The 23734-nt window shown below is 40.9% G+C and overlaps 1 protein-coding gene across 1 annotated transcript in view; it reads left to right on the forward strand.

The window, feature by feature from the left end:
- Positions 1-23734, forward strand: part of LOC148775813 (ATP-binding cassette sub-family C member 4-like) — a 114808-nt gene that overhangs the window by 19662 nt on the left and 71412 nt on the right. The window contains 5 exon segments of the mRNA XM_088842815.1: positions 2123-2202; positions 11397-11547; positions 13689-13808; positions 14963-15073; positions 22864-22964. Coding sequence (XP_088698941.1) covers positions 2123-2202; positions 11397-11547; positions 13689-13808; positions 14963-15073; positions 22864-22964 — 563 coding nt within the window.

Genomic DNA, 23734 nt, shown 5'->3' on the forward strand with positions numbered 1-23734 from the left:
TCCCCCTCCTGTGTCTATTATCAGAACTTCATCCCTTCAAGGAAATAGAAGCTTAAATAAGGAATGCAAAGATAGGCCCAAAGGTTTAGGGGCATCGGTTATTTACTCTTTTAGTGGTATATTAAACTGAACTCTTCCCTGTGTTTATTTTCAAAAGTAGAATTTATAATAGATTGTTTATAGTACCTTTGTTTCTGGAATGTGATTGTATGAAGAGAAAACCACACAGAGGGGTATTACTTGTTACCAAGTTCAAGCTCGCTCTGCTTGCCTCACAACGCCGATAAGTCTTACAGATGACGTGTTCAGGCAAAGAATAATGACTTTATTTGGAAACCTGGCAGATTGAGAAGATGGCAGACTGATGTCCCAAAATAGGCATCTTATTGGGATCTGGATGCCTGGTTCTTTTATAGAACAGAGAGGAGAGGAGGTGAGGAAATAAAGTCAAAAGGCCATTTATCTTGCAAAATATTTGTTCATTTTTTCTTTTCTGCACCCATTGACAGGTGGTAAGGGTCAGATTGTCTTCCCGTGAGCTGAGAAAAGCCACTTTAACATTCATGCAGAGGGGCAGGGTTCCCTGACCAAAGCGTCAAAATTGTCATGGTCAAAGAAACAGATCCAGCATCCAGTCAAAATTGGCTCCTCCCTGTTACAGTTCCTTTGGTGTGCACCTCCCCTGTCTGGGGCCAGTGTCCTGTTCTTTCTCATCCTGAGTCTCCTCAGGGTGCACCACCCTTGCAGGGGTGGCTTCAGAGTCCTGATGGCTGCAGCATCCTTTGTTTACTGATGTGACATTTTTAGTTTACACAAGATATTTACCAGAAATCCCCATATTCTGTCCTGCAGCCTTAAGAGTATACTATTATCATGGATTCTGAGACGGGAAATAAAATCAACGATAAGTGATTGTTAGTCATTTAGTAATATTTCTGTTTTCCTGCCTACACCCCTGTGGTCTTCTTAGATGCTTATTCGTAAGTCTGTGCTTGTCACACCTGGTACACCTCTGAAAATAGCAACTTATTATCGCAGTACTAAACTCAAAACTTGGAAATGGCCAGAATCCAAAATTTCCCAAAATGTGAGGTGCTGTGAGCCATCTGGAGGGAATAAAATTACAGAGAGGATATAATTATATTTATTATAGAAAGCATCACTTGCCAAAATTAATCTTGATAATTAAAGCAATATTGGTTTGACAATTAGGATTAACTTAGGTATTTTACAACTGTTTATTTACAGATTTAGCACTTGGAGTGAGCCTTAGATGGGATGGATCTAAAGGGAGGGAAATTCTCGAATCTACCAGCTCTTCCTGATACTGCAACAAGGTTCCCCCGTTCTTTTAAAAATCAGGGCTCAGTTTCAATTCCCCACCCACTGCCATTTGATGGTATTTTTGTTTCTCTTTAGGTGTCATCCTATTTTGTCTTTCTTTTTACCACTGACATTGGCTTATTTCATATGAGTTTGTAATATGTTAAATTTGTTATTGTTTTACCGCTAAGTCATGACCGACTCTTTTGTAGTCCCATAAACTGTAGCCTGCCGGGCTCCTCTGTCCATGGGATTTCCCAGGAAAGACTACTGGAGTAGGTTGCCATTTCCTCCTCCAGGGGATCTTCCTGACCCAGGGATTGGACCCCTGTCTCTTACATCTCCTGCTTTGGCAGATGGATTCATTAGCTCTGAGTCCCTGGGGAAGCCCAATATATTAAATATTTAATACACGTACTTGATTTTTTAAATATTTATTTATTTATTTTTAGTTGCATTAGGTCTTTGCTGCTGCATGTGGGCTTTCTCCATGAGGAGTAACAAGGGTCACTCCTCATTGCAGTGCCTGGGCTTCACATTGTGGTGGCTTTTTCTGTAGCAGAGCTCAGGCTCTGGGCACATGGGCTTCAGTAGTTGTGGTGCACAGGCTTAGTTGTTCTGCAGCATGTGGAATCTTCCCAGACCAGGGATTGAACACATGTCCCCTGCACTGGGGACACTGTACCACCAGGGAAGTCCCTAAATACAGTCTTCAAAAATATTGTTTTGATATGTTCATGAATTATTTCTCTTAAAGCTCCTGAGGGAATGAGTAATTTCTTGTATCCTGTTCTTGCAGGAAGAATTTTGAATTGTTTCTCCAAAGACATTGGACATATGGATGACTTGCTGCCCCTGATATTTCTTGATTTCATCCAGGTAATGTATCAGTACTGCCAGAGTTCTCACAGGGAAGAGCAGAGTGCCTGTTTCTCAAGGATTTTTCACAGGGGCTGAGTTTGGGCCTTTAAACCTGGCACTGTGTCCTGTTATCTTCAGTAAAGGCTGTGTTTGTGAGAGAAAGGTGCAGTTCTGATTGGGATCCTGAGTTAACATGAGTAACCCCTGGGGCAGGCGCGTCTACACGGTCATGTCAACATTGGTTTGAAGCAGCAACATGCTGGGCAAGTGGTTCTCCCTCTGCCTCCAAGGTGTCTGGTGTGGATTCCCTTTACTAAGAGCACATTTCATAATATAAAAATAATCACCTCTCATGGAAAGATAGCCTAGATTATCAAAATTATGCATTGTATTGGGCTTCCTAGGTGGCTCAGTTCAGTTCAGTCGCTCAGTCGTGTCTGGCTCTTTGCGACCCCGTGAACTGCAGCATGCCAGGCCTCCCTGTCCATCACCAACTCCCAGAGTTTACCCAAACTCATGTCCGTTGAGTCAGTGATGCCATCCAACCATCTCATCCTCTGTCATCCCCTTCTCCTCCTGCCCCTAATCCCTCCCAGCATCAGAGTCTTTTCCAATGATTCAGCTCTTCATGTGAGGTGGCCTAAGTATACGAGTTTCAGAATTAACATCAGTCCTTCCAATGAACACCCAGGATTGATCTCCTTTAGAATGGACTGGTTGGATCTCCTTGCAGTCCAAGGGACTCTCAAGAGTCTTCTCCAACACCACAGTTTAAAAGCATCAATTCTTCAGGACTCAGCTTTCTTCACAGTCCAACTCTCACATCCATACATGACCACTGGAAAAACCATAGCCTTGACTAGACAGACCTTTGTTGGCAAAGTAATGTCTTTGCTTTCTAATATGCTATCTAGGTTGGTCATAACTTTCCTTCCAAGGAGCAAGCATCTTTTAATTTCATGGCTGACACTGTTTCCACTGTTTACTGTCAGACACAGTAAAGTCTGACACTGTTTCCACTGTTTCCCCATCTATTTGCCATGAAGTGATGGGACCAGATGCCATGATCTTCGTTTTCTGAATGTTGAGCATTAAGCCAACTTTTTCCATTCCTCTCTTTCACTTTCATCAAGAGACTTTTTAGTTCCTCTTCACTTTCTGCCATAAGGGTAGTGTCATCTGCATATCTGAGGTTATTGATATTTCTCCTGGCAATCTTGATTCCAGCTTGTGCTTCTTCCAGCCCAGTGTTCCTCATGATGTACTCTGCATATAAGTTAAAGAAGCAGGGTGACAATATACAGCCTTGACATACTCCTTTTCCTATTTGGAACCAGTCTGTTGTTCCATGTTCAGTTCTAACTCTTGCTTCCTGATCTGCATATAGGTTTCTCAAGAGGCAGGTCAGGTGGTCTGGTATTTCCATCTCTTTCAGAATTTTCCACAGTTTATTGGGATCCACACAGTCAAAGGCTTTGGCATAGTCAATGAAACAGAAATAGATGTTTTTCTGGAACTCTCTTGCTTTTTCCATGATCCAGCAGATGTTGGCAATTTGATCTCTGGTTCCTCTGCCTTTTCTAAAACCTGCTTGAACATCTGAAAGTTAATGGTTCATGTATTGCTGAAGCCTGGCTTGGAGAATTTTGAGCATGACTTTATTAGTGTGTGAGATGAGTGCAATTGTGCGGTAGTTTGAGCATTCTTTGGCATTACCTTTCTTTGTTAAATTAGAAAATAAGTGGACTACAGACTTAAAGTTTGTAATAAGGTTGAACCTTGACAAAAGTGGAAAGGAAGCTATTGATCAATGAAATATACTAAACATGAAGGAAGAAATAAGCCATGTTTCCCTAAAGCTTCCTGTTGTGCTGGTTAATAAACTGTGAACCAAACCTCACCATTCACTCTTCAGTGGAGTTACCTGTGACTCTCAGTTGGGAGCAAATTGAAGTATACCCAGGTCCCAGAGCTGACGTGGTTGTGAAAATATCCAAGGCAGCCAAATTAGGGATGAAGAATGTGTTTAATGTATCCCAAACAAAGGGCACTTTTAGAAAGCTTAGTCTTAGGCTTGGCACCCCACTCCAGTACTCTTGCCTGGAATATCCCACGGATGGAGGAGCCTGGTAGGCTGCAGTCCATGGGGTTGCTAAGAGTCGGACAGGACTGAGCGACTTCACTTTCACTTTTCACTTTCGTGCATTGGAGAAGGAGATGGCAACCCACTCCAGTGTTCTTGCCTGGAGAATCCTAGGGATGGGGGAACCTTGTCAGCTGCCATCTATGGGGTCGCACAGAGTCGGACACAACTGAAGTGACTTAGCAGCAGCAGCAGTCTTAGGCTTTGTATGTGTGTGTGCACCTGTTAGTTGCTCAGTTGTATCCGATTCTTTGTAGTCTAATGGACTGTAGACTGCCAGCCTCCTCTGTCCATGGAATTCTCCAGGCAAGAATAATGGAATGGGGTGCCATTCTCTTTTCCAGGGGATCTTCCTGACCCCGGGATCGAACCTGGGTCTCCTGCATTGCAGATTCCTTAACATCTGAGTCACCAAGGAAATCCAGGGTTTGTAAAGATCTCATCGTATAGATAAGACTCACTAATGTTTTATAATGTTGTGATTTAAAAGAGTTAAATAAGTTGAATTCTTTACCAGCTGAGCCACAAGGGAAGTCCAGGCAAAAAGATAGGACACTGAAAGATGAACTCCCCAGGTCGGCAGATGCCCAATATGCTACTGGAGATCAGTGGAGAAATAACTCCAGAAAGAATGAAGAGACGGAGCCAAAGCAAAAACAACACACAGCTGTGGGTGTGACTGGTGATGGAAGTAAAGTCAGATTCTGTAAAGAGGAATGTTGCACAGGAACCTGGAATGTTAGGTCCATGAATCAAGCCAAATTGGAAGTGGTCAAATAGATGGCAAGAGTGAACATCAACATTTTAGGAATCAGCAAACTAAAAGGGACTGGAGTGGGTGAATTTAACTCAGATGACCATTATATCTACTACTGTGGGCAGGAATCCCTTAGAAGAAATGGAGTAGCCATATTGGTCAACAAAGAGTCCAAAATGCAGTAATTGGGTGCAATCTCAAAAATGACAGAATGATCTCTCTTCATTTCCAAGGCAAACCATTCAGTATCACGGTAATCCAAGTCTGTGCCCCAACCAGTAATGCTGAAGAAGCTGAAGTTGAACAGTCCTATGAAGACTTATAAGACCTTTTAGAACTAACACCCAAAAAAGATGTCCTTTTCATTATCGGGGACTGGAATGCAAAACTAGGAAGTCAAGAAACACCTGGAGTAACAGACAAATTTGTCCTTGGAGTACAGAATGAAGCAGGGCAAAAGCTAATAGGGTTTTGCCAAGAAAACGCACTGGTCATAGCAAACACCCACTTCTAACAACACAGAAGAATCTACACATGGACATCACCAGATGGCCAACACCGAAATCAGATTGATTATATTCTTTGCAGCCAAAGATGGAGAAGCTCTATACAGTCAACAAAAACAGGACCAGGAGCTGACTGTGGCTCAGATCATGAAGATTGCCAAATTCAGACTTAAATTGAAGAAAGTAGGGAAAACCCCAGACCATTCAGGTATGACCTAGATGAAATCCCTTACGATTATATAGTGGAAGTGAGAAATAGATTTAAGGGACTAGATCTGATAGACAGGGTGCCTGATGAACTATGGACAGAGGTTTTTGACATTGTACAGGAGACAGGGATCAAGACCATCCCCAAGAAAAAGAAATGTAAAAAAGCAAAATGGCTGTCTGAGGAGGCCTTACAAATAGTTGTGCAAGGAAGAGAAGAGAAAAGCAAATGAGAAAAGGAAAGATATATCCATTTGAATGCAGAGTTCCAAAGAATAGCAAGGATAAGAAAGCCTTCCTCAGCGATCAATGCAAAGAAGTAGAGGAAAACAATAGAATGAGAAAGACTAGAGATCTCTTCAAGAAAATTAGACATACCAAGGGAACATTTTATGCTCCCTTGGACAGAAATGGTATGGACATAACAGAAGCAGAAGATATTAAGAAGAGGTGGCAAGAATACACAAAAGAACTGTACAAAAAAGATCTACATGACCAAGATTATCATGATGGTGTGATCACTAACCTGGAGTCAGACATCCTGGAATGTGAAGTCGTGGGCCTTAGGAAGCATCACTATGAACAAAGCTAGTGGAGGTGATGGAATTCCAGTTGAGCTATTTCAAATCATAAAAGGTGATGCTGTGTAAGCGCTGCACTCAGTATGCCAGCAAATTTGGAAAACTCAGCAGTGGCCACAGGACTGGAAAATGTCAGTTTTCATTCTAGTCCCAAAGACAGGCAATGTCAAAGAATGCTCAAACTAATGCACAATTGCACTCATCTTACACGCTAGTAAAGTCATACTCAAAATTTTCCAAGCCAGGCTTTAGCAGTACCTGAACCGTGAACTTCCAGATGTTCAAGCTGGTTTTAGAAAAGGCAGAGGCACCAGAGGTCAAATTTCAACATCTGCTGGATCATCAAAAAAGCAAGAGAGTTCCAGAAAAACATCTATTTCTGCTTCATTGACTAGGCCAAAGCCTTTGACTGTGTGGATCCCAATAAACTGTGGAAAATTCTGAAAGAGATGGGAATACCAGACCACCTGACCTGCCTCTTGAGAAACCTATATGCAGGTCAGGAAGCAACAGTTAGAACTGAACATGGAAGAACATACTGGTTCCAAATAGGAAAAGGAGTATGTCAAGGCTGTATATTGTCACACCGCTTATTTAACTTACATACAGAGTACATCATGAGAAATGCTGGGATGGATAAAGCACAAGCTGGAATCAAGATTTTCGGGACATATATCAATAACCTCAGATATGCAGATGACACCACCCTTATGGCAGAAAGTGAAGAGGAACTAAAGAGCCTCTTGACGAAAGTGAAAGAGGAGAGTGAAAAAGTTGGCTTAAAGCTCACCATTTAGAAAACTTAGATCGTGGCATCCAGTTTCATCACTTCATGGCAAATAGATGGGGAAATAGTGGAAAGAGTGACTGACTTTATTTTTGGGGGCTCCAAAATCGCTGCAGATGGTGACTGCAGCCATGAAATTAAAAGACACTTGCTCCTTGGAAGAAAAGTTATGACCAATCTAGACAGCATATTGAAAAGCAGAGACATTACTTTGCCAACAAAGGTCCACCTTGTCAAGGCTATGGTTTTTCCAGTGGCCATGTATGGATGTGAGATTTGGAGTATAAAGAAAGATGAGTGCTGAAGAATTGATTTTTGAACTTTGTTGTTGGAGAAAACCCTTAGTGTCCCTTGGACTGCAAGGAGATCCAACCAGTCCACCCTAAAGGAGATCAGTCCTGAGTGTTTATTGGAAGGACAGATGCTGAAGCTGAAACTCCAATACTTTGGACACCTGTTACGAAAAACTGGCTAATTGGAAAAGACCCTGATACTGGGTATGATTGAAGGCAGGAGAAGGGGATGACAGAGGATGAGATGGCTGGATGGCATCACCGACTTCATGAACATGAAAGTGAAATTGCTCAGTCGTGTCCGACTCTTTGGAACCCTATGGACTGTAACCTCCTCCATCCATGGGATTTTCCAGGCAAGAATACTGGAGTGGGTTGCCATATCCTTTCCCAACTTCATGGACATGAGTTTGAGTAAACCCTGGGTTTGGTACTGGACAGGGAGGCCTGGCGTGCTGCAGTCCGTGGGGTCACGAAGAGTCTGATATGACTTAGCAACTGAACTGAAATGAGCTGCGTGATATCAAAGGAGAAACAAAGGTGATGAAGGAGGGATCTGAGAACCAGAGCTAATCCCTAAACTTCCTGAGACATGCGAGCTACTCCGTCTGCTTACGTGAAGACTTCGCTGCCCCTTGGTTTGTGTTAAGTTTGTGTGCCTGGTCACTAAGTCGTGTCTGGCTCTTTTAAACCTCATGAACTGTAGCCAGCCAGGCTCCTCTGTCCATGGGGATTCTCCAGGCAAGAATACTGGAGAGGGTTGCCATGCCCTTCTCCAGGGGATCTTCCCAACCCAGGGATTGCACCCAGGTCTCCTCTGTGGCACCACAATTTTGGGCTAATGGAATTTCTCCTCCAAATATAGACTGTCATTCTCTGCATACTAAAGAATTTTTCTGAATTGTGAAAAATCACCATTTTCTCTTTCTTAGATTTCATCTAAAAATTTTTTTATTTGTTCATGTGGATTCATAGACTTTGGGTAGAATTTCCCAAATGGTGCTCCAGATGGGAAATATATAAAAATAATGATTTTCCTTATTTGGGGGATATCAGGACTTGAGTCACTTGCTTCTGGGCCAGTATGCTTCTTTCTGTATAGCCATCACTGTCTCTGTTACCTAGTGGGACAGAAGGGCAGAAGCCCTGGCCATGGTGATATGGTCCATCAGATGGGTCTGGAATCCAACCAGATGAGGGGGGATGGTGTGTGTAGCTTGAATTGAGCTTTTTGGAATTCCTGGGAATGTAGGAGAAAGGAATGAAGGCTTCAAGGAAGGGATTTATTGTGTGTTTATTGTACACTAGGATCTTTTGTTTCCTTCTTCAGATGTTGAGTTTTTACTTAGATACTATTTTCATCTTCTACAAACTTCTGTAAAGGGTTTGAAATGGCTGACAATAAAAGATTCACAAATGTATATACATATGAAAGGAAAAGTGCTCAGTCATGTCCAACTCTTTGGGACCCCATGAACTGTAGCCTGCCAGGCTCTTCTGTCCATGGAATTTTCCAGGCAGGAATACTGGAGTGCATTGCCCGTCCCTTCTCAAGGGGATCTTACAAACCCAGGAATCAAACCTGGGTCTCCTGTATTATAGGCAGATTCTTTACCATCTGAATCACTAGGGAAACCAGTATGCTCTGTGTGTGTGTGTGTGTGTGTGTGTGTAATAAAACCTTTAGAGACATCCTCTTTGAATTGCTTTAGAATTTAGGGCCCTGAACCTAACTCCAGAGCTTCTGAGAGCATTAGTAATGGGTCTTCAGTGGGTACCTAAGGAAAAAGCGTTGGCACTGCTTCCATGGAACCCTTCATTTTGATCTTACCTCTGCTTTCCAGGTTACCTGCTGGGCTGGGTTAGTCATAAAAGGCCCTCACCTGGAGTGGTTTAGTCGCTCAGTCTTGTCTGATTCTTTTTGACCCCATGGACTCTAGCCTGCCAGGTTCCTCTGTCCATGGGATGTTCCAGGCAAGAATACTGGAGTGGGTTGCCATTTCCTTCTCCAGGGGAACTTCCTGACCCAGGGATCAAACCCGGATCTCCTGCATAGCAGTCAGATTCTTTAATGACTGATCCACCAGGGGCCACCTGGGGAGACCCAGATTATTGAAATGGGTGAATGTTGTCCATCAAATGATGCAAGTCTGGTAAAAACCAGTAATTTGGATTTTTTATAATTGACATTTTAGTTGTTTTTTTTTTGACAAACAACAATGGCAAGCCAAGTGACCTAAAGGCTAGACATAGAAGGAGCTGGAAGGACCCCTCCCCATGAACATGAAGTTTGTAGCGTCATAGAATGCACAGTCAAGCCAGTGACTGTAAGAAATTGTTTTATGTAGCGCTAATTGGAGAGAGGTCAGACAGCCATTTTTCTCCACTTATGATTAGAATTTATTCCTTCAGAATTCCATCCTCTTCACTCTGAGTTTTCTTTTGATACCACGGCAGAGGTGGGGAGAAACAGGAAAAGCACCGGGGTTTCCATCCAGATCATGCAGTTTGGTTCTCAAGGGCTCCTGGCCACAGAGTCACAGTTGTGGTTTGTTCCTCCTGCCTGCAGCTGTGGCTCTGGGATTCCCTGAGCACAAACTGCTCCTCTCGTTCTCCAGGATAAGCAATGCCTTCCTGGGAAACTTTAGGACAACCACTTGCCCTGCTAACCTCATATTTCTTATCTTAAACAACAGCCAGTGTTAACTCAGACAAGCATCTCTACCTTCTCATCCCAGCTCCCTTTTGGTCAAAATTTCCATCAAATGTGATTACTTCCTGCAAATCATTCATGCAATTCTTTCTATTTGTTAAACAAGCTTATAAAATCAGTCATGAGTCTTAGAATTGTCTAAAAACATTCAGGTATTCCTCCCTGTGTTTCCCTAGTATCCTATGCAGATCACCATGGATTTGTATCCATCTGAGATCATAAACTTCAGAGGCCTTGGCTCAGACTGGGTGAATCTGCAAGTCCTTAGCACCCCACCCAACTTTCATAGCAGGCAGACATTAAATGTTGATTTCATTCTTATTCCCTGATACTGTCTTCCAAGATGTCATACTTTTCCTGATAAAGACGGATGCTTAAATCAGCATCAACCAATGATTTCGTTTTCTGTTCTACCTGCTGTCTTTTTATTTATTTATTTTTTCCTGCTGTCTTTTTAGACCAAGATCATTTCCCAAAAGAAAATCATCTCAGGGGATAATGTGATGATTAAGAGAATGTTCATGGAACTCAGCACAGGGCCTTACACACAGTACACACATTGTAAATGGAATCTGGTGTTGTTATAATAGTTAACCTTTGGAATGGGCATTTTAAATACTTAGTATAATGATAGAAAGATGGCTGTAAGTGGGGGGCAAGCTTAAACATGTCATAATGGCTCATGACATGGGCTTCCCAGCTTCATGACTTAGGCTTTGCAGTGTCCATCAAGTTGCTTTTTCTCTCCCTGTGCCTCACTGCCTTCATTTGTAAAATTAGATAATACTGTTACTAGATATGTTACCCTGAATTTGTAATTAACCACTTCTTTGTCCCTACATGGATAGCTGAGACGTCTGGATTCCTCATCTGTGATACATGCTCACTCATCTCTTTAGTGACACCTGCTGACTCCTGAAAGTTTGAGATGAACCTCCTACTCTCTGAGCCTCAAATAGTCTCATCTGTTAAAAATAGTCGTGCCTGCCTCAAAGGGCTCCTGAGTGTGTCACAAGAGCTGATACCTAGAAAGTTCTTATCAGAGTGTTTGGTGCATGCAATAAACATCATGAGGACCACCTATAATTGTATTTCTTTGGAAGGGAAAGCATTCCCTGCTGTTTCAACAAATTTCAAGGAAAGGAGTTTATTCCTAACAAATCAATAAAGTTTATCTTTGAAAAGTATCCTTGACAGGAAGGCCTCTGGATTTTCGCTATTTCAGACATTTCTACTTGTGATTGGTCTGGTGGGTGTGATGGTGGCTGCGGTTCCTTGGACTGCTATTCCTGTGATTCCCCTTGGCATCATTTTCTTTTTTCTTCGGCGATATTTCTTAGAGACGTCACGAGATGTGAAACGCCTGGAATGTACAAGTGAGTACCAGGGCACTCAGGCTGGGATGGCAGTGCAGGCTGTTTTCCATTTATACTGCAATTAACCAGACCCCTGAAATTCTGTAGACTCTCTTGTGGAATTTCTCCCTGTTTAACATTAGGTGATTGAAAGTTATGGCCCCTGAGAGCAGGTTTGGCCCTTAAGGAAAATGGAGCTGGTGGTGGGTTAGCTGCCCTTTGCATTTTAGCCCAAGAAGGACGGATGTGAGCCCCGAGGACAGGGACCATTTCTGTCTTCTTCACAACATACTTCCCTACACAGAGTATCCACTCTATTAATACTGTTGTTAAAAATATCTCATCATGTTGAAACTAATGTAGAAGGAAAATAGAGAATTTTTCTCCTCCTAAGGTACCAGAAATGACAAGGAAAGGGAAAGAGACCTCAGGAAATATATGTCAGAAGTAATATATTTGAAAAATACATTCTTTCACATGTTCTTGTAAGTTGCAATTGTTAAATAAATTGAGATGATGTGTGTTAGTCACTCAGTCATGTCCTACTCTTTGCGACTACATGGACTGTAGCCCACCAGACTCTTCTGTCCATGGAGTTCCCCAGGGAAGAATACTGGAGTGGGTAGCCATTCCCTTCTCCAGAGGATCTTCCTGACCCAGGGATTGAACCCAAGTCTCCTGCATTGTTGGTGGATTCTTTAATGTCTAAGCCACCAGGGAAGCCCTATTGAAAAGATAAACCCTGTTATTTTCAGGTTTGCTCTTTGTCATTGCCAGGATTTGGGGTGACACCACAGTTTGTGTACCCCTCTCCCAAAGCTATTCATAGAAATGATGCTGAAAATAATTCCCTAGGAGGACACAGGAGGGGGATCTGTTCAGTATGCATTTAGTTGATTACTCCATTCAGCTTCCTAGTTTTAGAATAATGGGGAACAGGGACATCCCTGGTTGTCCTGTGGGTAAGACTCTGTGCTTCCACTGTGGGGGCCACCACTTCAGTCCCTGGTTGAGGAACTAGATCCTGCAAGGTGCAGCAAAAAAACAGAACAATGTGGAACACATTTTATGATTAATTAGTCTATTCTACAGGTAATCACAGATGATGAAATAATCAAATTTCTCTTATTAATATATGCATTTCATCAATATTAAAACAAAAATAAGAAAAATAGATTGTTATATATTTTTTAACATTTATAAAAACAATAGTCAAAAAGTAAGGAGAGAATATGTTGTATCAGAGACCTCAATCATGAATAATTATTGCAAATTAATACCAACTTAAATTTCTAGAAACCAAGCCAGGAACAGACGCATATTGAGTCTCATGCTTCTCTGTATCTACTAAGTGGGAAAAAAAAAAATCTCAGTTCATCCAGTCAAAGGAGTTTTTTATTGTGGTGTTTGTACGTTTTGTTTCTAATAATAAACACTTGAGGTACTTATCTTTATTTGCAAAAAGGATAGGGATCATCAGTTTCATAAAAGCTGTAGAAGACATTTTCACTCATCAAGAGAAGCAGCTAACCTCCTATAAGGTTGAGTTTGGCGAGGTGTTTGGATGGATGGGGGGCAATAGAGTCCAGGTGTGTGTGATGCTCTACCTGTATTACTCAGTAGGATGGTAGGACCTGGGGAGGCAGAAAAGAAAGTGATGAGCTCAATCGAGTCTTCAGTGTAGACAAGGCTTCAGACGTTTTATGGTTTGAGGCCACTCATGAAATGGAGTCATTCAGTAATCTTGTTGCAAAGCAGGTCTCTGGTACATTGATAACTGAATGACTATACTGTATACCTGAAACTGGCACACTGTTGTAAGTCAACTATGCTTCAATATGTTTATATAAATTGTGAACAATTTCCACCTGGTGAGATGCCTGAAGAATTTGGAGGGAGGCGTGTTTGAGAGGATCTTGATGAAAGAACAAGAATTTCTTTATATAAATCTAGCTGTGATTTGAATTTGATCAAAGATAGTTTCAAGGAGAATCTTTCATTCCCAGGTCATTAAAGTGAAGCATGGTGTGAGCAGGAGTTTAGGGTCACATGGAGGATTCCCTTTGGGCAGGACATGTGACCACAGAGCCCAGGAAGCAGTGGTTTCCCCGCCTCCAGCCTCCTTGACTTTCTTTGTCGTGTGTCTGTTTCTGCTCTCCCAGCTCGGAGCCCAGTGTTTTCTCACTTAGCATCTTCTCTCCGGGGACTCTGGACCATCCGGGCGTACAAAGCTGAACAGAAGTTTCAGAAACTGTTCGACTCACACCAGGACTTGCACTCAGGTCTGTATGTTTCCGGAGAGGATTTCTAAGGACGGGATGTGCTGCCTTCTGAGGCTGACTCCCTCTTGGGTGGTCTTGCTGGCCAGCATCTCTTTCTGTGTCACTCTTCCACCCCTCTGCACACCCGCCTTCCCCAGCCTTTCCTTCCAGCATCCCCTCAGTGCTCCCCTCTTCCAATCACCCCCTGCTTTTCTCCCCTGATTGGCTCACATTGCCCTTGCGTCACTGTGCCCTGTGGACTTCTGTCTCTTTAGGGCAAGAGTCAGCAAACTTTCTTTTCTGTGAAGATCCAGATAGAAAGTATTGCAGGCTCTGTGTGCTAAACTGTGTCTGTTGCAACTACTCACCTTCGCTGTTGTGCCACAAGGACGGGCAAAGATAATTCATCAGCGAATGGCGGTTTCTGTGTCCCAGTGAAACTTCATTTTCAGAACCAGGTGGTGGCTGTTCTAACCCTCCAGGCTGCAGTTTGCTGACTTGTTTCAGAGCGTGGAGGGTGGCAGATGTGATTGAGGAAATAATTTCCTGATTTGCCATCCACTTGATTATGTTTTTATCAGTGAAGATTTTTTCCCTAGGTAGAAAATTCAGAATTTCCTCTAAGTCTATAAAATCCAAGCCAAACTTTCCAATAATTGTTGTATTTTGAAGATAAAAATGGCATTTTGAAAGTCACATGCAGATCCTGTTAGCTGATGGTGATATAGACACTGTCTCCTAAGAATAAACACCGCGGGGCCCTGTAGTGAGGGCAGAAGGTGCTGGAAACAGTGTGAGCTGTGCTGTCTGCTGTCAGAGAGCTGGGAGCAGTCGGCCCTGTGAGAGGATGATCTTCACGCTGAGGCCCAACACTGCAGGAAATGCACCGATGAGGCGATTTTCCATCTTCCTTCTTGTGATCGTGTTTCTGTTGATAACCTGTGGGTTGACATTTTCAAAGCATGCTTCCAGGACTGCTTCCTGTGTGTCCCATACGTTGTCTTGTGTTTGAACCTAGTTTTCTGGAATCTTCAGGTTCCTTGGGTGTGTAACTTTGCTGTCCTACCCATATAAAATCTTCTGTAGCTCAACTGAGAAAATGCTCTCCCTCATGAGAAGCAGCTAACATGGTTTTTCTGTTTATGTATTGCACTTACTATGGTTCACAAATGCAGAGGCTTGGTTCCTGCTTTTGACGACATCCCGATGGCTCGCTGTGTGTCTGAATGTCACCTGTGCCATCTTTGTCACTGTTGTTGCCTTTGGGGCCCTGATCCTGGTAGAATGTAAGTACAGGTGTGGATATTTGTGCTTTGTTTACAGTTTATAGCTTTGTTTGTAGTTATTAAACTCTTGTCATCTTGTCTAATATATACACTCTTTGGTTCTAATGAATTGTATTAAAGTGTCTGCAGTATGTGACTCCGCAGTGTGGTCCATGTGAAGTCATTTGTGTCTTGATGAGAATTTTTATCTTTTTTTCCATTTGCTTATTTATTTACGGTAGGTCCTTGTTGAACCATTAAAAAAAATTGATTGGTGTGTGGTTGATTTACAATGTGTTAGCGTCAGGTGTATAGCCAAATGAATCTGTTGTACAGATATCCACTTTTTTAAAGATTCTTTTTGCATGCCCATGAACATTGGGGTGCGTGTATTTTTTTAATAATTACCATTTTGATTAATACTTCAAATGAAGTCTTTCAGAAAAGAATTTCTGTTTTTGACTTTTGGAATCCTCAGGAGCAAAGACCAGGTATGAGCATGCCTGTTCCAGCAGACCTGTGGTGCCTTGGGCCCCTGCTTTGGCTCGCTCAGGCCGTTCTTTCATTTTTATTTTAATTTTTATTGGAGTATAGTTCGTTTACACTGTTGTCATAGTTACCAATGTATCTCAGAGTCAATTTGCTGTACGTATACATATGTCCACTCTTTTTTAGGTTCTTTCCCATGTGGGTCATTACCGAGTTCTCTGTACAGTAGTTTCTTATTAGTTATCTATTTTAATATTTTTTATATAATAGTTTGTATGTATCAATCCCAGTCTTCCAATTCATTCCTCCCCTCCCTTATTCCCTGGTAACTGTGAGTTTATTTTCTACATCTGTTACTCTACATCTGTTTTGTAGATAAGTTCATCTGTAACCTTTTGTTATATTCCATATATAAGCAATATCATTCTGTTTTTCCCTGTCTGACTTACTTCACTCAGTATGAATATCTCTAGGTCCAGCCGTGTTACTGCAAATGGCACTATTTATTTTGCCCTTTGTTATGGCTGGGTAATATTCCATTGTATGTATGATAGCACATCTTCCTTATCCATTGCTCTGTTGATGGACATTTAGGTTGCTTGCATGTCCTGGCTATTGTGAATAGTGCTGCAGTGAACATAAGGGTAGATGTATCTTTTGGAGTTCTGGTTTTCTCTGCATATATGCCCAGGAGTGGGATTGCTGGGTCATATGGTAGCTCTATTTTTAGTGTTTAAAGGAACTTCCATATAGTTCTCTGAAGTGGCTCTACCAGTTTACATTCCCACCAACAGTTTATATTCCCTTTTCTCCACACCTCTCCAGTATTTATTGTTTGTAGATTTTTTGATGATGGTCATTCTGACTGGTGTGAGGTGAAACCTCACTGTAGTCTTTTGGTTTTGTTTTTTTGGTTTTTTTCATTTTTTTTTCACTGTAGATTTGATACACATTCTCTAATAATTAGAGATGTCGACCATCTTTTCATGTGCTTTTTGGCCATCTGTATGTCTTCTTTGGAGAATGTCTCTTAGTCTTCTGCCCATTTTTAAAATTTTGTTGTTTATTTATTGTTTGATATTGAAGTGCATGAACTGTTTGTATATTTTGGAGAGTAATACCTTGTAAGTCACTATGTTTGCAAATATTTCCCCCATTCTTCAAGTTGTCTTTGGTATTTTTTATGGTTTTCTTTGCTGTGCAAAATTTTTTTAGATTAATTGGGTCCCATTGGTTTATGTTTTATTTTATTTTCATTGCTCCTCCTAAGGTGGGTAAAAAAAAGCTTGCTGCAATTTATGTCAGAGAGAGTTCTCCCTATGTTTTCGTCTAAAAGTTTTGTAGTGTCTGGTCTTACATTTCTGTCTGTAACCCATTTTGAGTTTATTTTTGTGGATGGTGTTAGGGAAAGTTCTTTTCTTTTTTTTTCATTTTTTTTTTTTTTGAACAGAGGAAAATTTATGCGTCGAACCTGGACTGGTCACTTATGATAATATACATGCTACAGTTCCATTCTCCCCAATCATTCCACCTTCACCCTCTCCCACAGAGTCCCAAAGACTGTTCTAAATGCCTATGTCTCTTTTGCAGTCTCTTATACAGGGTTCAGGTTACCATTTTTCTAAATTCCATATATATGCGTTAATATACGGTATTGACGTTCTTCTTTCTGGCTTACTTCACTCTGTATAATTGGCTCCAATTTCATCCACCTCATTAAAACTGATTCAAATACATTCTTTTTGATGGCTGAGAAATAGTCCATTGTGTATATGTACCAAAGCTTTCTTATCCATTCATCTGCAGATGGACATCTAGGTTGCTTCCATGTCCTGGCTATTATAAACAGTGCTGCAATGAACATTGGAGTACATGTGTCTCTTTCAATTCTGGTTTCCTCGGTGTGTATGCCCAGGAGTGCGATCGCTGGATCATATGGCAGTTCTATTTCCAGTTTTCTGAGGAATCTCCACACTGTTCTCCATAGTGGCTGTACTAGTTTGCATTCCCACCAACAGTGTAAGAGGGTTCCCTTCTCTCCACACCCTCTCCAGCACTTATTGCATGTAGACTTTTGGATAGCAGCCATTCTGACTGGTGTGAAATGGTATCTCATTGTGGTTTTGATTTGCATTTCTCTGATGATGAGGGATGTTGAGCATTTTTTCATGTGTTTGTTAGCCATCTGTATGTCTTCTTTGGAGAAATGTCTGTTTAGTTCTTTGGCCCATTTTTTGATTGGGTCACTTAGTTTTCTGGAATTAAGCTGCAGGAGCTGCTTGTATAATTTGGAGATTAATCCTTTATCAGTTGCTTCATTTGCTATTATTTTCTCCCATTCTGAAGGCTGTCTTCTCACCTTGCTTAGAGTTTCCTTTGCTGTGCAGAAGCTTTTGATTTTAATTAGGTCCCATTTGTTTATTTTTGCTTTTATTTCCAATATTCTGGGAGGTGGGTCTTGGAGGATCCTGCTATGATTTACGTCGGAGAGTGTTTTGCCTACGTTCTCCTCTAGGAGTTTTATAGTTTCTGATCTTACATTTAGATCTTTAATCCATTTTGAGTTTATTTTGATGTATGGTGTTAGGAAGTATTCTAGTTTCATTCTTTTACAAGTGGCTGACCAGTTTTCCCAGCACCACTTGTTAAAGAGACTGTCTTTTCTCCATTTTATATTCTTGCCTCCTTTGTCGAAGATAAGGTGTCCATAAGAGCGTGGGTTTATCTCTGGGCTTTCTATTTTGTTCCATTGATCTATATTTCTGTCTTTATGCCAGTACCATACTGTCTTGATGACAGTGGCTTTGTAATAGAGCCTGAAGTCCGGCAGGTTAATTCCCCCAGTTCCATTCTTCTTCCTCAAGATTGGTTTGGCTATTAGAGGTTTTTTGTATTTCCATACAAATTGTGAGATTATTTGTTCTAGTTCTGTGAAAAATATCCTTGGTAGCTTGATAGGGATTGCATTGAATGTATAAATTACTTTGGGTAGTATACTCATTTTTACAATATTTATTCTTCCAATCCACGAACACGGTATATTTCTCCATCTATTCGTGTCCTCTTTGATTACTTTCACTAGTGTTTTATAGTTTTCTATGTACAAGTCTTTTGTTTCCTTAGGTAGATATATTCCTAAGTATTTAATTGTTTTCATTGCAACAGTGAATGGAATAGTTTCCTTAATTTCTCTTTCTATTTTCTCATTATTAGTGTATAGGAATGCAAGGGATTTCTGTGTGTTGATTTTATATCCTGCAACTTTGCTGTAATCATTGATTAGCTCTAGTAGTTTTCTGGTAGAGTCTTTAGGGTTTTCTGTGTAGAGGATCATGTCATCAGCGAACAGTGAAAGCTTTACTTCTTCTTTTCCAATTTGTATTCCTTTTATGTCTTTTTCTGCTCCGATTGCTGTGGCCAAAACTTCCAGAACTATGTTGAATAGTAGTGGTGAGAGTGGGCACCCTTGTCTTGTTCCTGACTTTAGGGGAAATGCTTTCAGTTTTTCACCATTGAGGATAATGTTTGCTGTGGGTTTGTCATATATAGCTTTTATTATGTTGAGGTATGTCCCTTCAATTCCCACTTTCTGGAGAGTTTTTATCAAAAATGGATGTTGAATTTTGTCGAAGGCTTTCTCTGCATCTATTGAGATAATCATATGATTTTTATTTTTCAGTTTGTTAATGTGGTGTATTACGTTGATTGATTTGTGTATATAGAAGAATCCTTGCATTCCTGGGATAAAGCCCACTTGGTCATGATGTATGATCTTCTTAATGTGTTGTTGGATTCTGATTGCTAGAATTTTGTTAAGGACTTTTGCATCTATGTTCATCAGTGATATTTGCCTATAGTTTTCTTTTTTTGTCTTTACCCCACAAAAAAAAGAAAACTATGGGAAAGTTCTAATTTTATTCTTTTACATGTAGCTGTCCAGTTCTCCCAGCACCACTTACTGAAGAGACTGTCGTTTCTCCATTGTGCACTCTTGCTTCCTTTGTCATAGGTGATCATAGGCACGTGGGTTTATCTGTGGGTTTTCTGTCCTGTTCTGTTGATCTGTATGTCTGATTTTGGTGCCAGTTTCCATTACTGTAGCTTTGTAGTATAGTCTGAAGACATAGAGCATGATTTCTCCTAGCTTCATTTTTCTTCTTTGTTTTTCTCAAGATTACATTGGCTATTCATGGTATTTTGTGTTTCCCTAAAAAATATAAACTTTTTTGTTCTAATTCTGTGAAAAATGCCATTGGTAATTTGATAGGGATTGCATTGAATCTATAGATTGCTTTAAATAGTTTGTTTACAGTAGGTCATAATGGAGATCTTTTCTTTCTTTATCTTTCTTTGAATGGTTTGAGATCTATATAACTGTAGCAAGATGACCTTCTGAACATCCCAGGTAGTGTCTTATAGTTGGATAGAGGGAACCAAGTTTACTATTAAGCTTTCTGTACAACTTAGGTTTTAGGTTTTAGCTTTAGGGCTACTTGGATCTCTTGGTTGTAGGGGTCTGGTGTACTGATGTGAGAAAGAGTCTCTGTAGCAAAAACAGTATCCTCACTGCTGTGTGGGTCCCAGATGAGCAGTTGTTGGAATGTGTGGCATGAATTCACCATCCCTTACTTTTCCATAGCAATAACCCTGAATCACAGTCTTTAATAATGCAAAAATGAGAGTAATATTTTAGATTTAAAAGCACTGCTTTGTTTTGTAAAACCCATTGCCTTGTTTTTGTGATTTCAACTGCAGCTACATTGGACATAGAAAGTGAAATTACATAATGATAATAGAAGCATATAGACAAAAATCTGAACAATGACATCTCACCTATATTACACTGTCAAGGGTGCCTCAATCCAGGTGGGATTAATATGATAAAGGACAAAAATGGAAAGGACCTAAGAGAAGTAGAAGGGATTAGGATGAGTTGGCAAGAATACACAGAAGAACTGTACACAAAAGATCTTAATGACCTGGATGGCCATGATGGTGTGGTCACTCACCTAAGCCAGACATCCTGGACTGTGAAGTCAAGTGGGCCTTAACTTCAAAGCATTATACGAACAAAGCTAGTGAAGGTAATGGAATTCCAGCTGAGCAATTTAAAAGCCTAAAAGATGATTCTGTTGAAGTGCTGCACTCAATATACCAGCAAATTTGGAAAACTCAACAGTGGCCACGGGATTGGAAAAGGCCAGTTTTCATTCTAGTCCCAAAGAAAGGCAATGCCAAAGAATGTTCAAACTATCATGCAACTGCATTCATTCTGCATGCTAGTAAATTTATACTTAAATCCCTTCAAACAAGATTTCAACAGTACATGAACCAGGAAATTCCAGCTGTACAAGCTGGGTTTACAACAGGCAGAGGAACCAGAGATCAAATTGCCAATATTCACTGGATCATAGAGAAAGCAAGGGAATTCCAGAAAAACATCTGCTTCATTGACTATGTGAAATACTTTGACTGTGTAGATCACAACAAACTGTGGAAAATTCTGAAAGAGAGGAATACCAGGCAATCTTACCTGTTTCCTGAGAACTTGTGTGCAGGTCAAGAAGAAACAGAACTGGATGTAGAACAATGGGCTGGTTCCAAATTGGAAAAGGAGAATGACAAGGATGTGCATTGTCACTCTGTTTATTTGACTTATATGCAGAATGCATCATGCAAAATGCTGGGCTAGATGAAGCTTAAGCTGGAATCAGGATTGCTGGGAGAAGTATCAATAACCTCAGATATGCAGATGATACCACTCTAATGACTAAAAGTGAAGAGCCTCTTGATGAAAGTGAAAGAGCAGAGTGAAAAAGCTGGCTTAAAACTCAGCATTCAGAAAACTAAGATCATGATATCTGGTCCCATCTGGGGAAAAATTGAAAGCAGTGACAGATTTAATTTTTGGGGGGTTCCAAAGATCACTTCAAACTGTGATTGCAGCCATGAATGAAAAGATGTTTGCTTCTTGGAAGGAAAGCTGTGACAAATCTGGACAAAATATTACAAAGCAGAGACGTCATTTTGCCAGCAAAGGTCCATATTGTGAAAGCTATATTTTTCCCAGTAGTCACGTAAGAGTTGTCAACAGATGTTAAGAGTTGGGCCATTGGAAAGGTTGAGGGCCGAAGAATTAGTACTTTCAAGGTGTCATGTTGGAGAAGACTCTCAAGAGTCCTTTGGGCTGTAAGGAGATCAAATCAGTCAATCTGAAAGGAAATCAGCCCTGAATATTCACTGGAAGGACTGATGCTGAAGCTAAAGCTCCAATACTTTGAGCACCTGATGTGAAGAGCTGACTCATTAGAGAAGACCCTGATGCTGGGAAATATTGAAGGCAGGAGGAGAAGGGGGTGGCAGAGGATGAGGTGGTTGGATGGCATCACTAACTCAATGGACATGAGTTTGAGCAAACTCCAGGAGATAACAAAGGACAGGGAAGCATGGTATGCTTCTGTCCATGGAGACACAGAGTCAGACATGACTTAGGGACTAAACAACTTTCTTCAATTTAGTTCAGTTCAGTCGCTCAGTCGTGTCTGACTCTTTGCGACCCCATCCATGAACCACAGCATGCCAGGCCTCCCTGTCCATCACCAACTCCTGGAGTTTACTCAAACTCATGTCCATTGAGTCGGTGATGCCATCCAGTCATCTCAGCCTCTGTCGTCTAACAACTTTGTTAGTTCTTTCTAAATTCATAATATTAAAAAAAAAATTTACTTATTTATTTGTCTGTACTGGGTCCTAGTTGGGGCATGCAGGATCTTCAGTCTTAGTTGAAACAGGCAGGACTTTAGTTGCAGCATAAGAACTCTTAGTCGTGGCATGTGGAGTCTAGTTCCCTGACCAGGGATTGAACCAGGGCTCCTGCATTGGGACCTCAAAGTCTTAGCTATTGGACCACCAGGGAAGTCCCTCATAGTGTTTTTTTTTTTTTTTTTACTTTATTATTGTCTGATACAACAGAAGTATTATGAGTAAAACTATCATTACATGCAAATGATTTAAATATTATAAAGGAGTATTCTCACACTATATATAAAATACATAACTAAAAAAGATCTCCTGTATAGCACAGGGAACTCTGTTTAATACTCTGTAATGACGTATGTGGGAAAGTAATTTTAAAAGAGCAGATTACTTATATGTCTGGCGAATTCACTTTACTGTACACCTGAAACTAACACAGTTTTGTAAATCAACTATACTGCAGTAAAAATCATAAAAATAGAGGAGTCTTCTTTGTAGAGTGACAGAAGCACCTGTGTGAGGGGTTGAGAAGTAGACTGACTTTATCCTTCCTCTTCCTCATTTAGCTTTGGACGCTGGGCGTGTTGGCCTGGTGCTGTCACTCACCATCACACTTACCAGGATGCTCCAGTGGTGCGTCAGGCAAAGTGCGGAAGTTGAGAACATGGTGATGTTTATCTTTCTGTTCTTAGTCTTTTCAGTCTCCTTGCTATTATTTGACACAAAAGCAATTCTTATGTAAAACATAAAGCTGTTATTTTTACATCATTTTACAAAGATTTTTTACATTCTCTTCCATCTTCTTAAGGGCTTCCCTGGTGGCTCAGATGCTAAAGAATCTGACTACAACACAGGAGCCACAAGAGATTCAGGCTCGATCCCTGGGTTGGGAAGATCCCCTGCAAAAGGGAATGGCTACTCCAGTATTCTTGCCTGGAGAATCCCCATGAGCAGAGGAGCCTGGCGGGCTACAGTCCATGGGGTTGCAAAGAGTCGGGCGTGACTGAGCAACTTTCACTTTCACTTTCCATGTGCTTAAAGTTAATGTAAAATACAATATATACATATTTTTCTCAGTCATGTGTATGCCATGTCAGAAGGTTTTGTATTCATCACAAACTGTCTTCAAATGCAATAAATGTCTCTGTAGGAGGGAGGTTGTGAAATTCTGGAGACAATATAAGCTAATTTCTTAGCAGCTTGTTTGTATTTGTTTCTTAATGGGTAATTCCTCATTTTTGGTAAAAGAAAATAATCCAGTATTTTGAGGTTTATTTAATTACTATATTCCTCCACCCATCCCCCATTTTATCATTTATTTTTGTGTGAGTTGAACACCGAATTTGCTGATGGCCCTTCTTCCTGGAAGATAGGCTCTCTCTCAGAACATGCTCTTTAAGGTGTGGAGTCATGTTGTTTAGAAGACCTTAATTGATG

Source organism: Moschus berezovskii, chromosome 13, assembly GCF_049115385.1.
Source record: "Moschus berezovskii isolate FMDL1 chromosome 13, NW_MosBer_1.0, whole genome shotgun sequence".
Taxonomy (NCBI): domain Eukaryota; kingdom Metazoa; phylum Chordata; class Mammalia; order Artiodactyla; family Moschidae; genus Moschus; species Moschus berezovskii.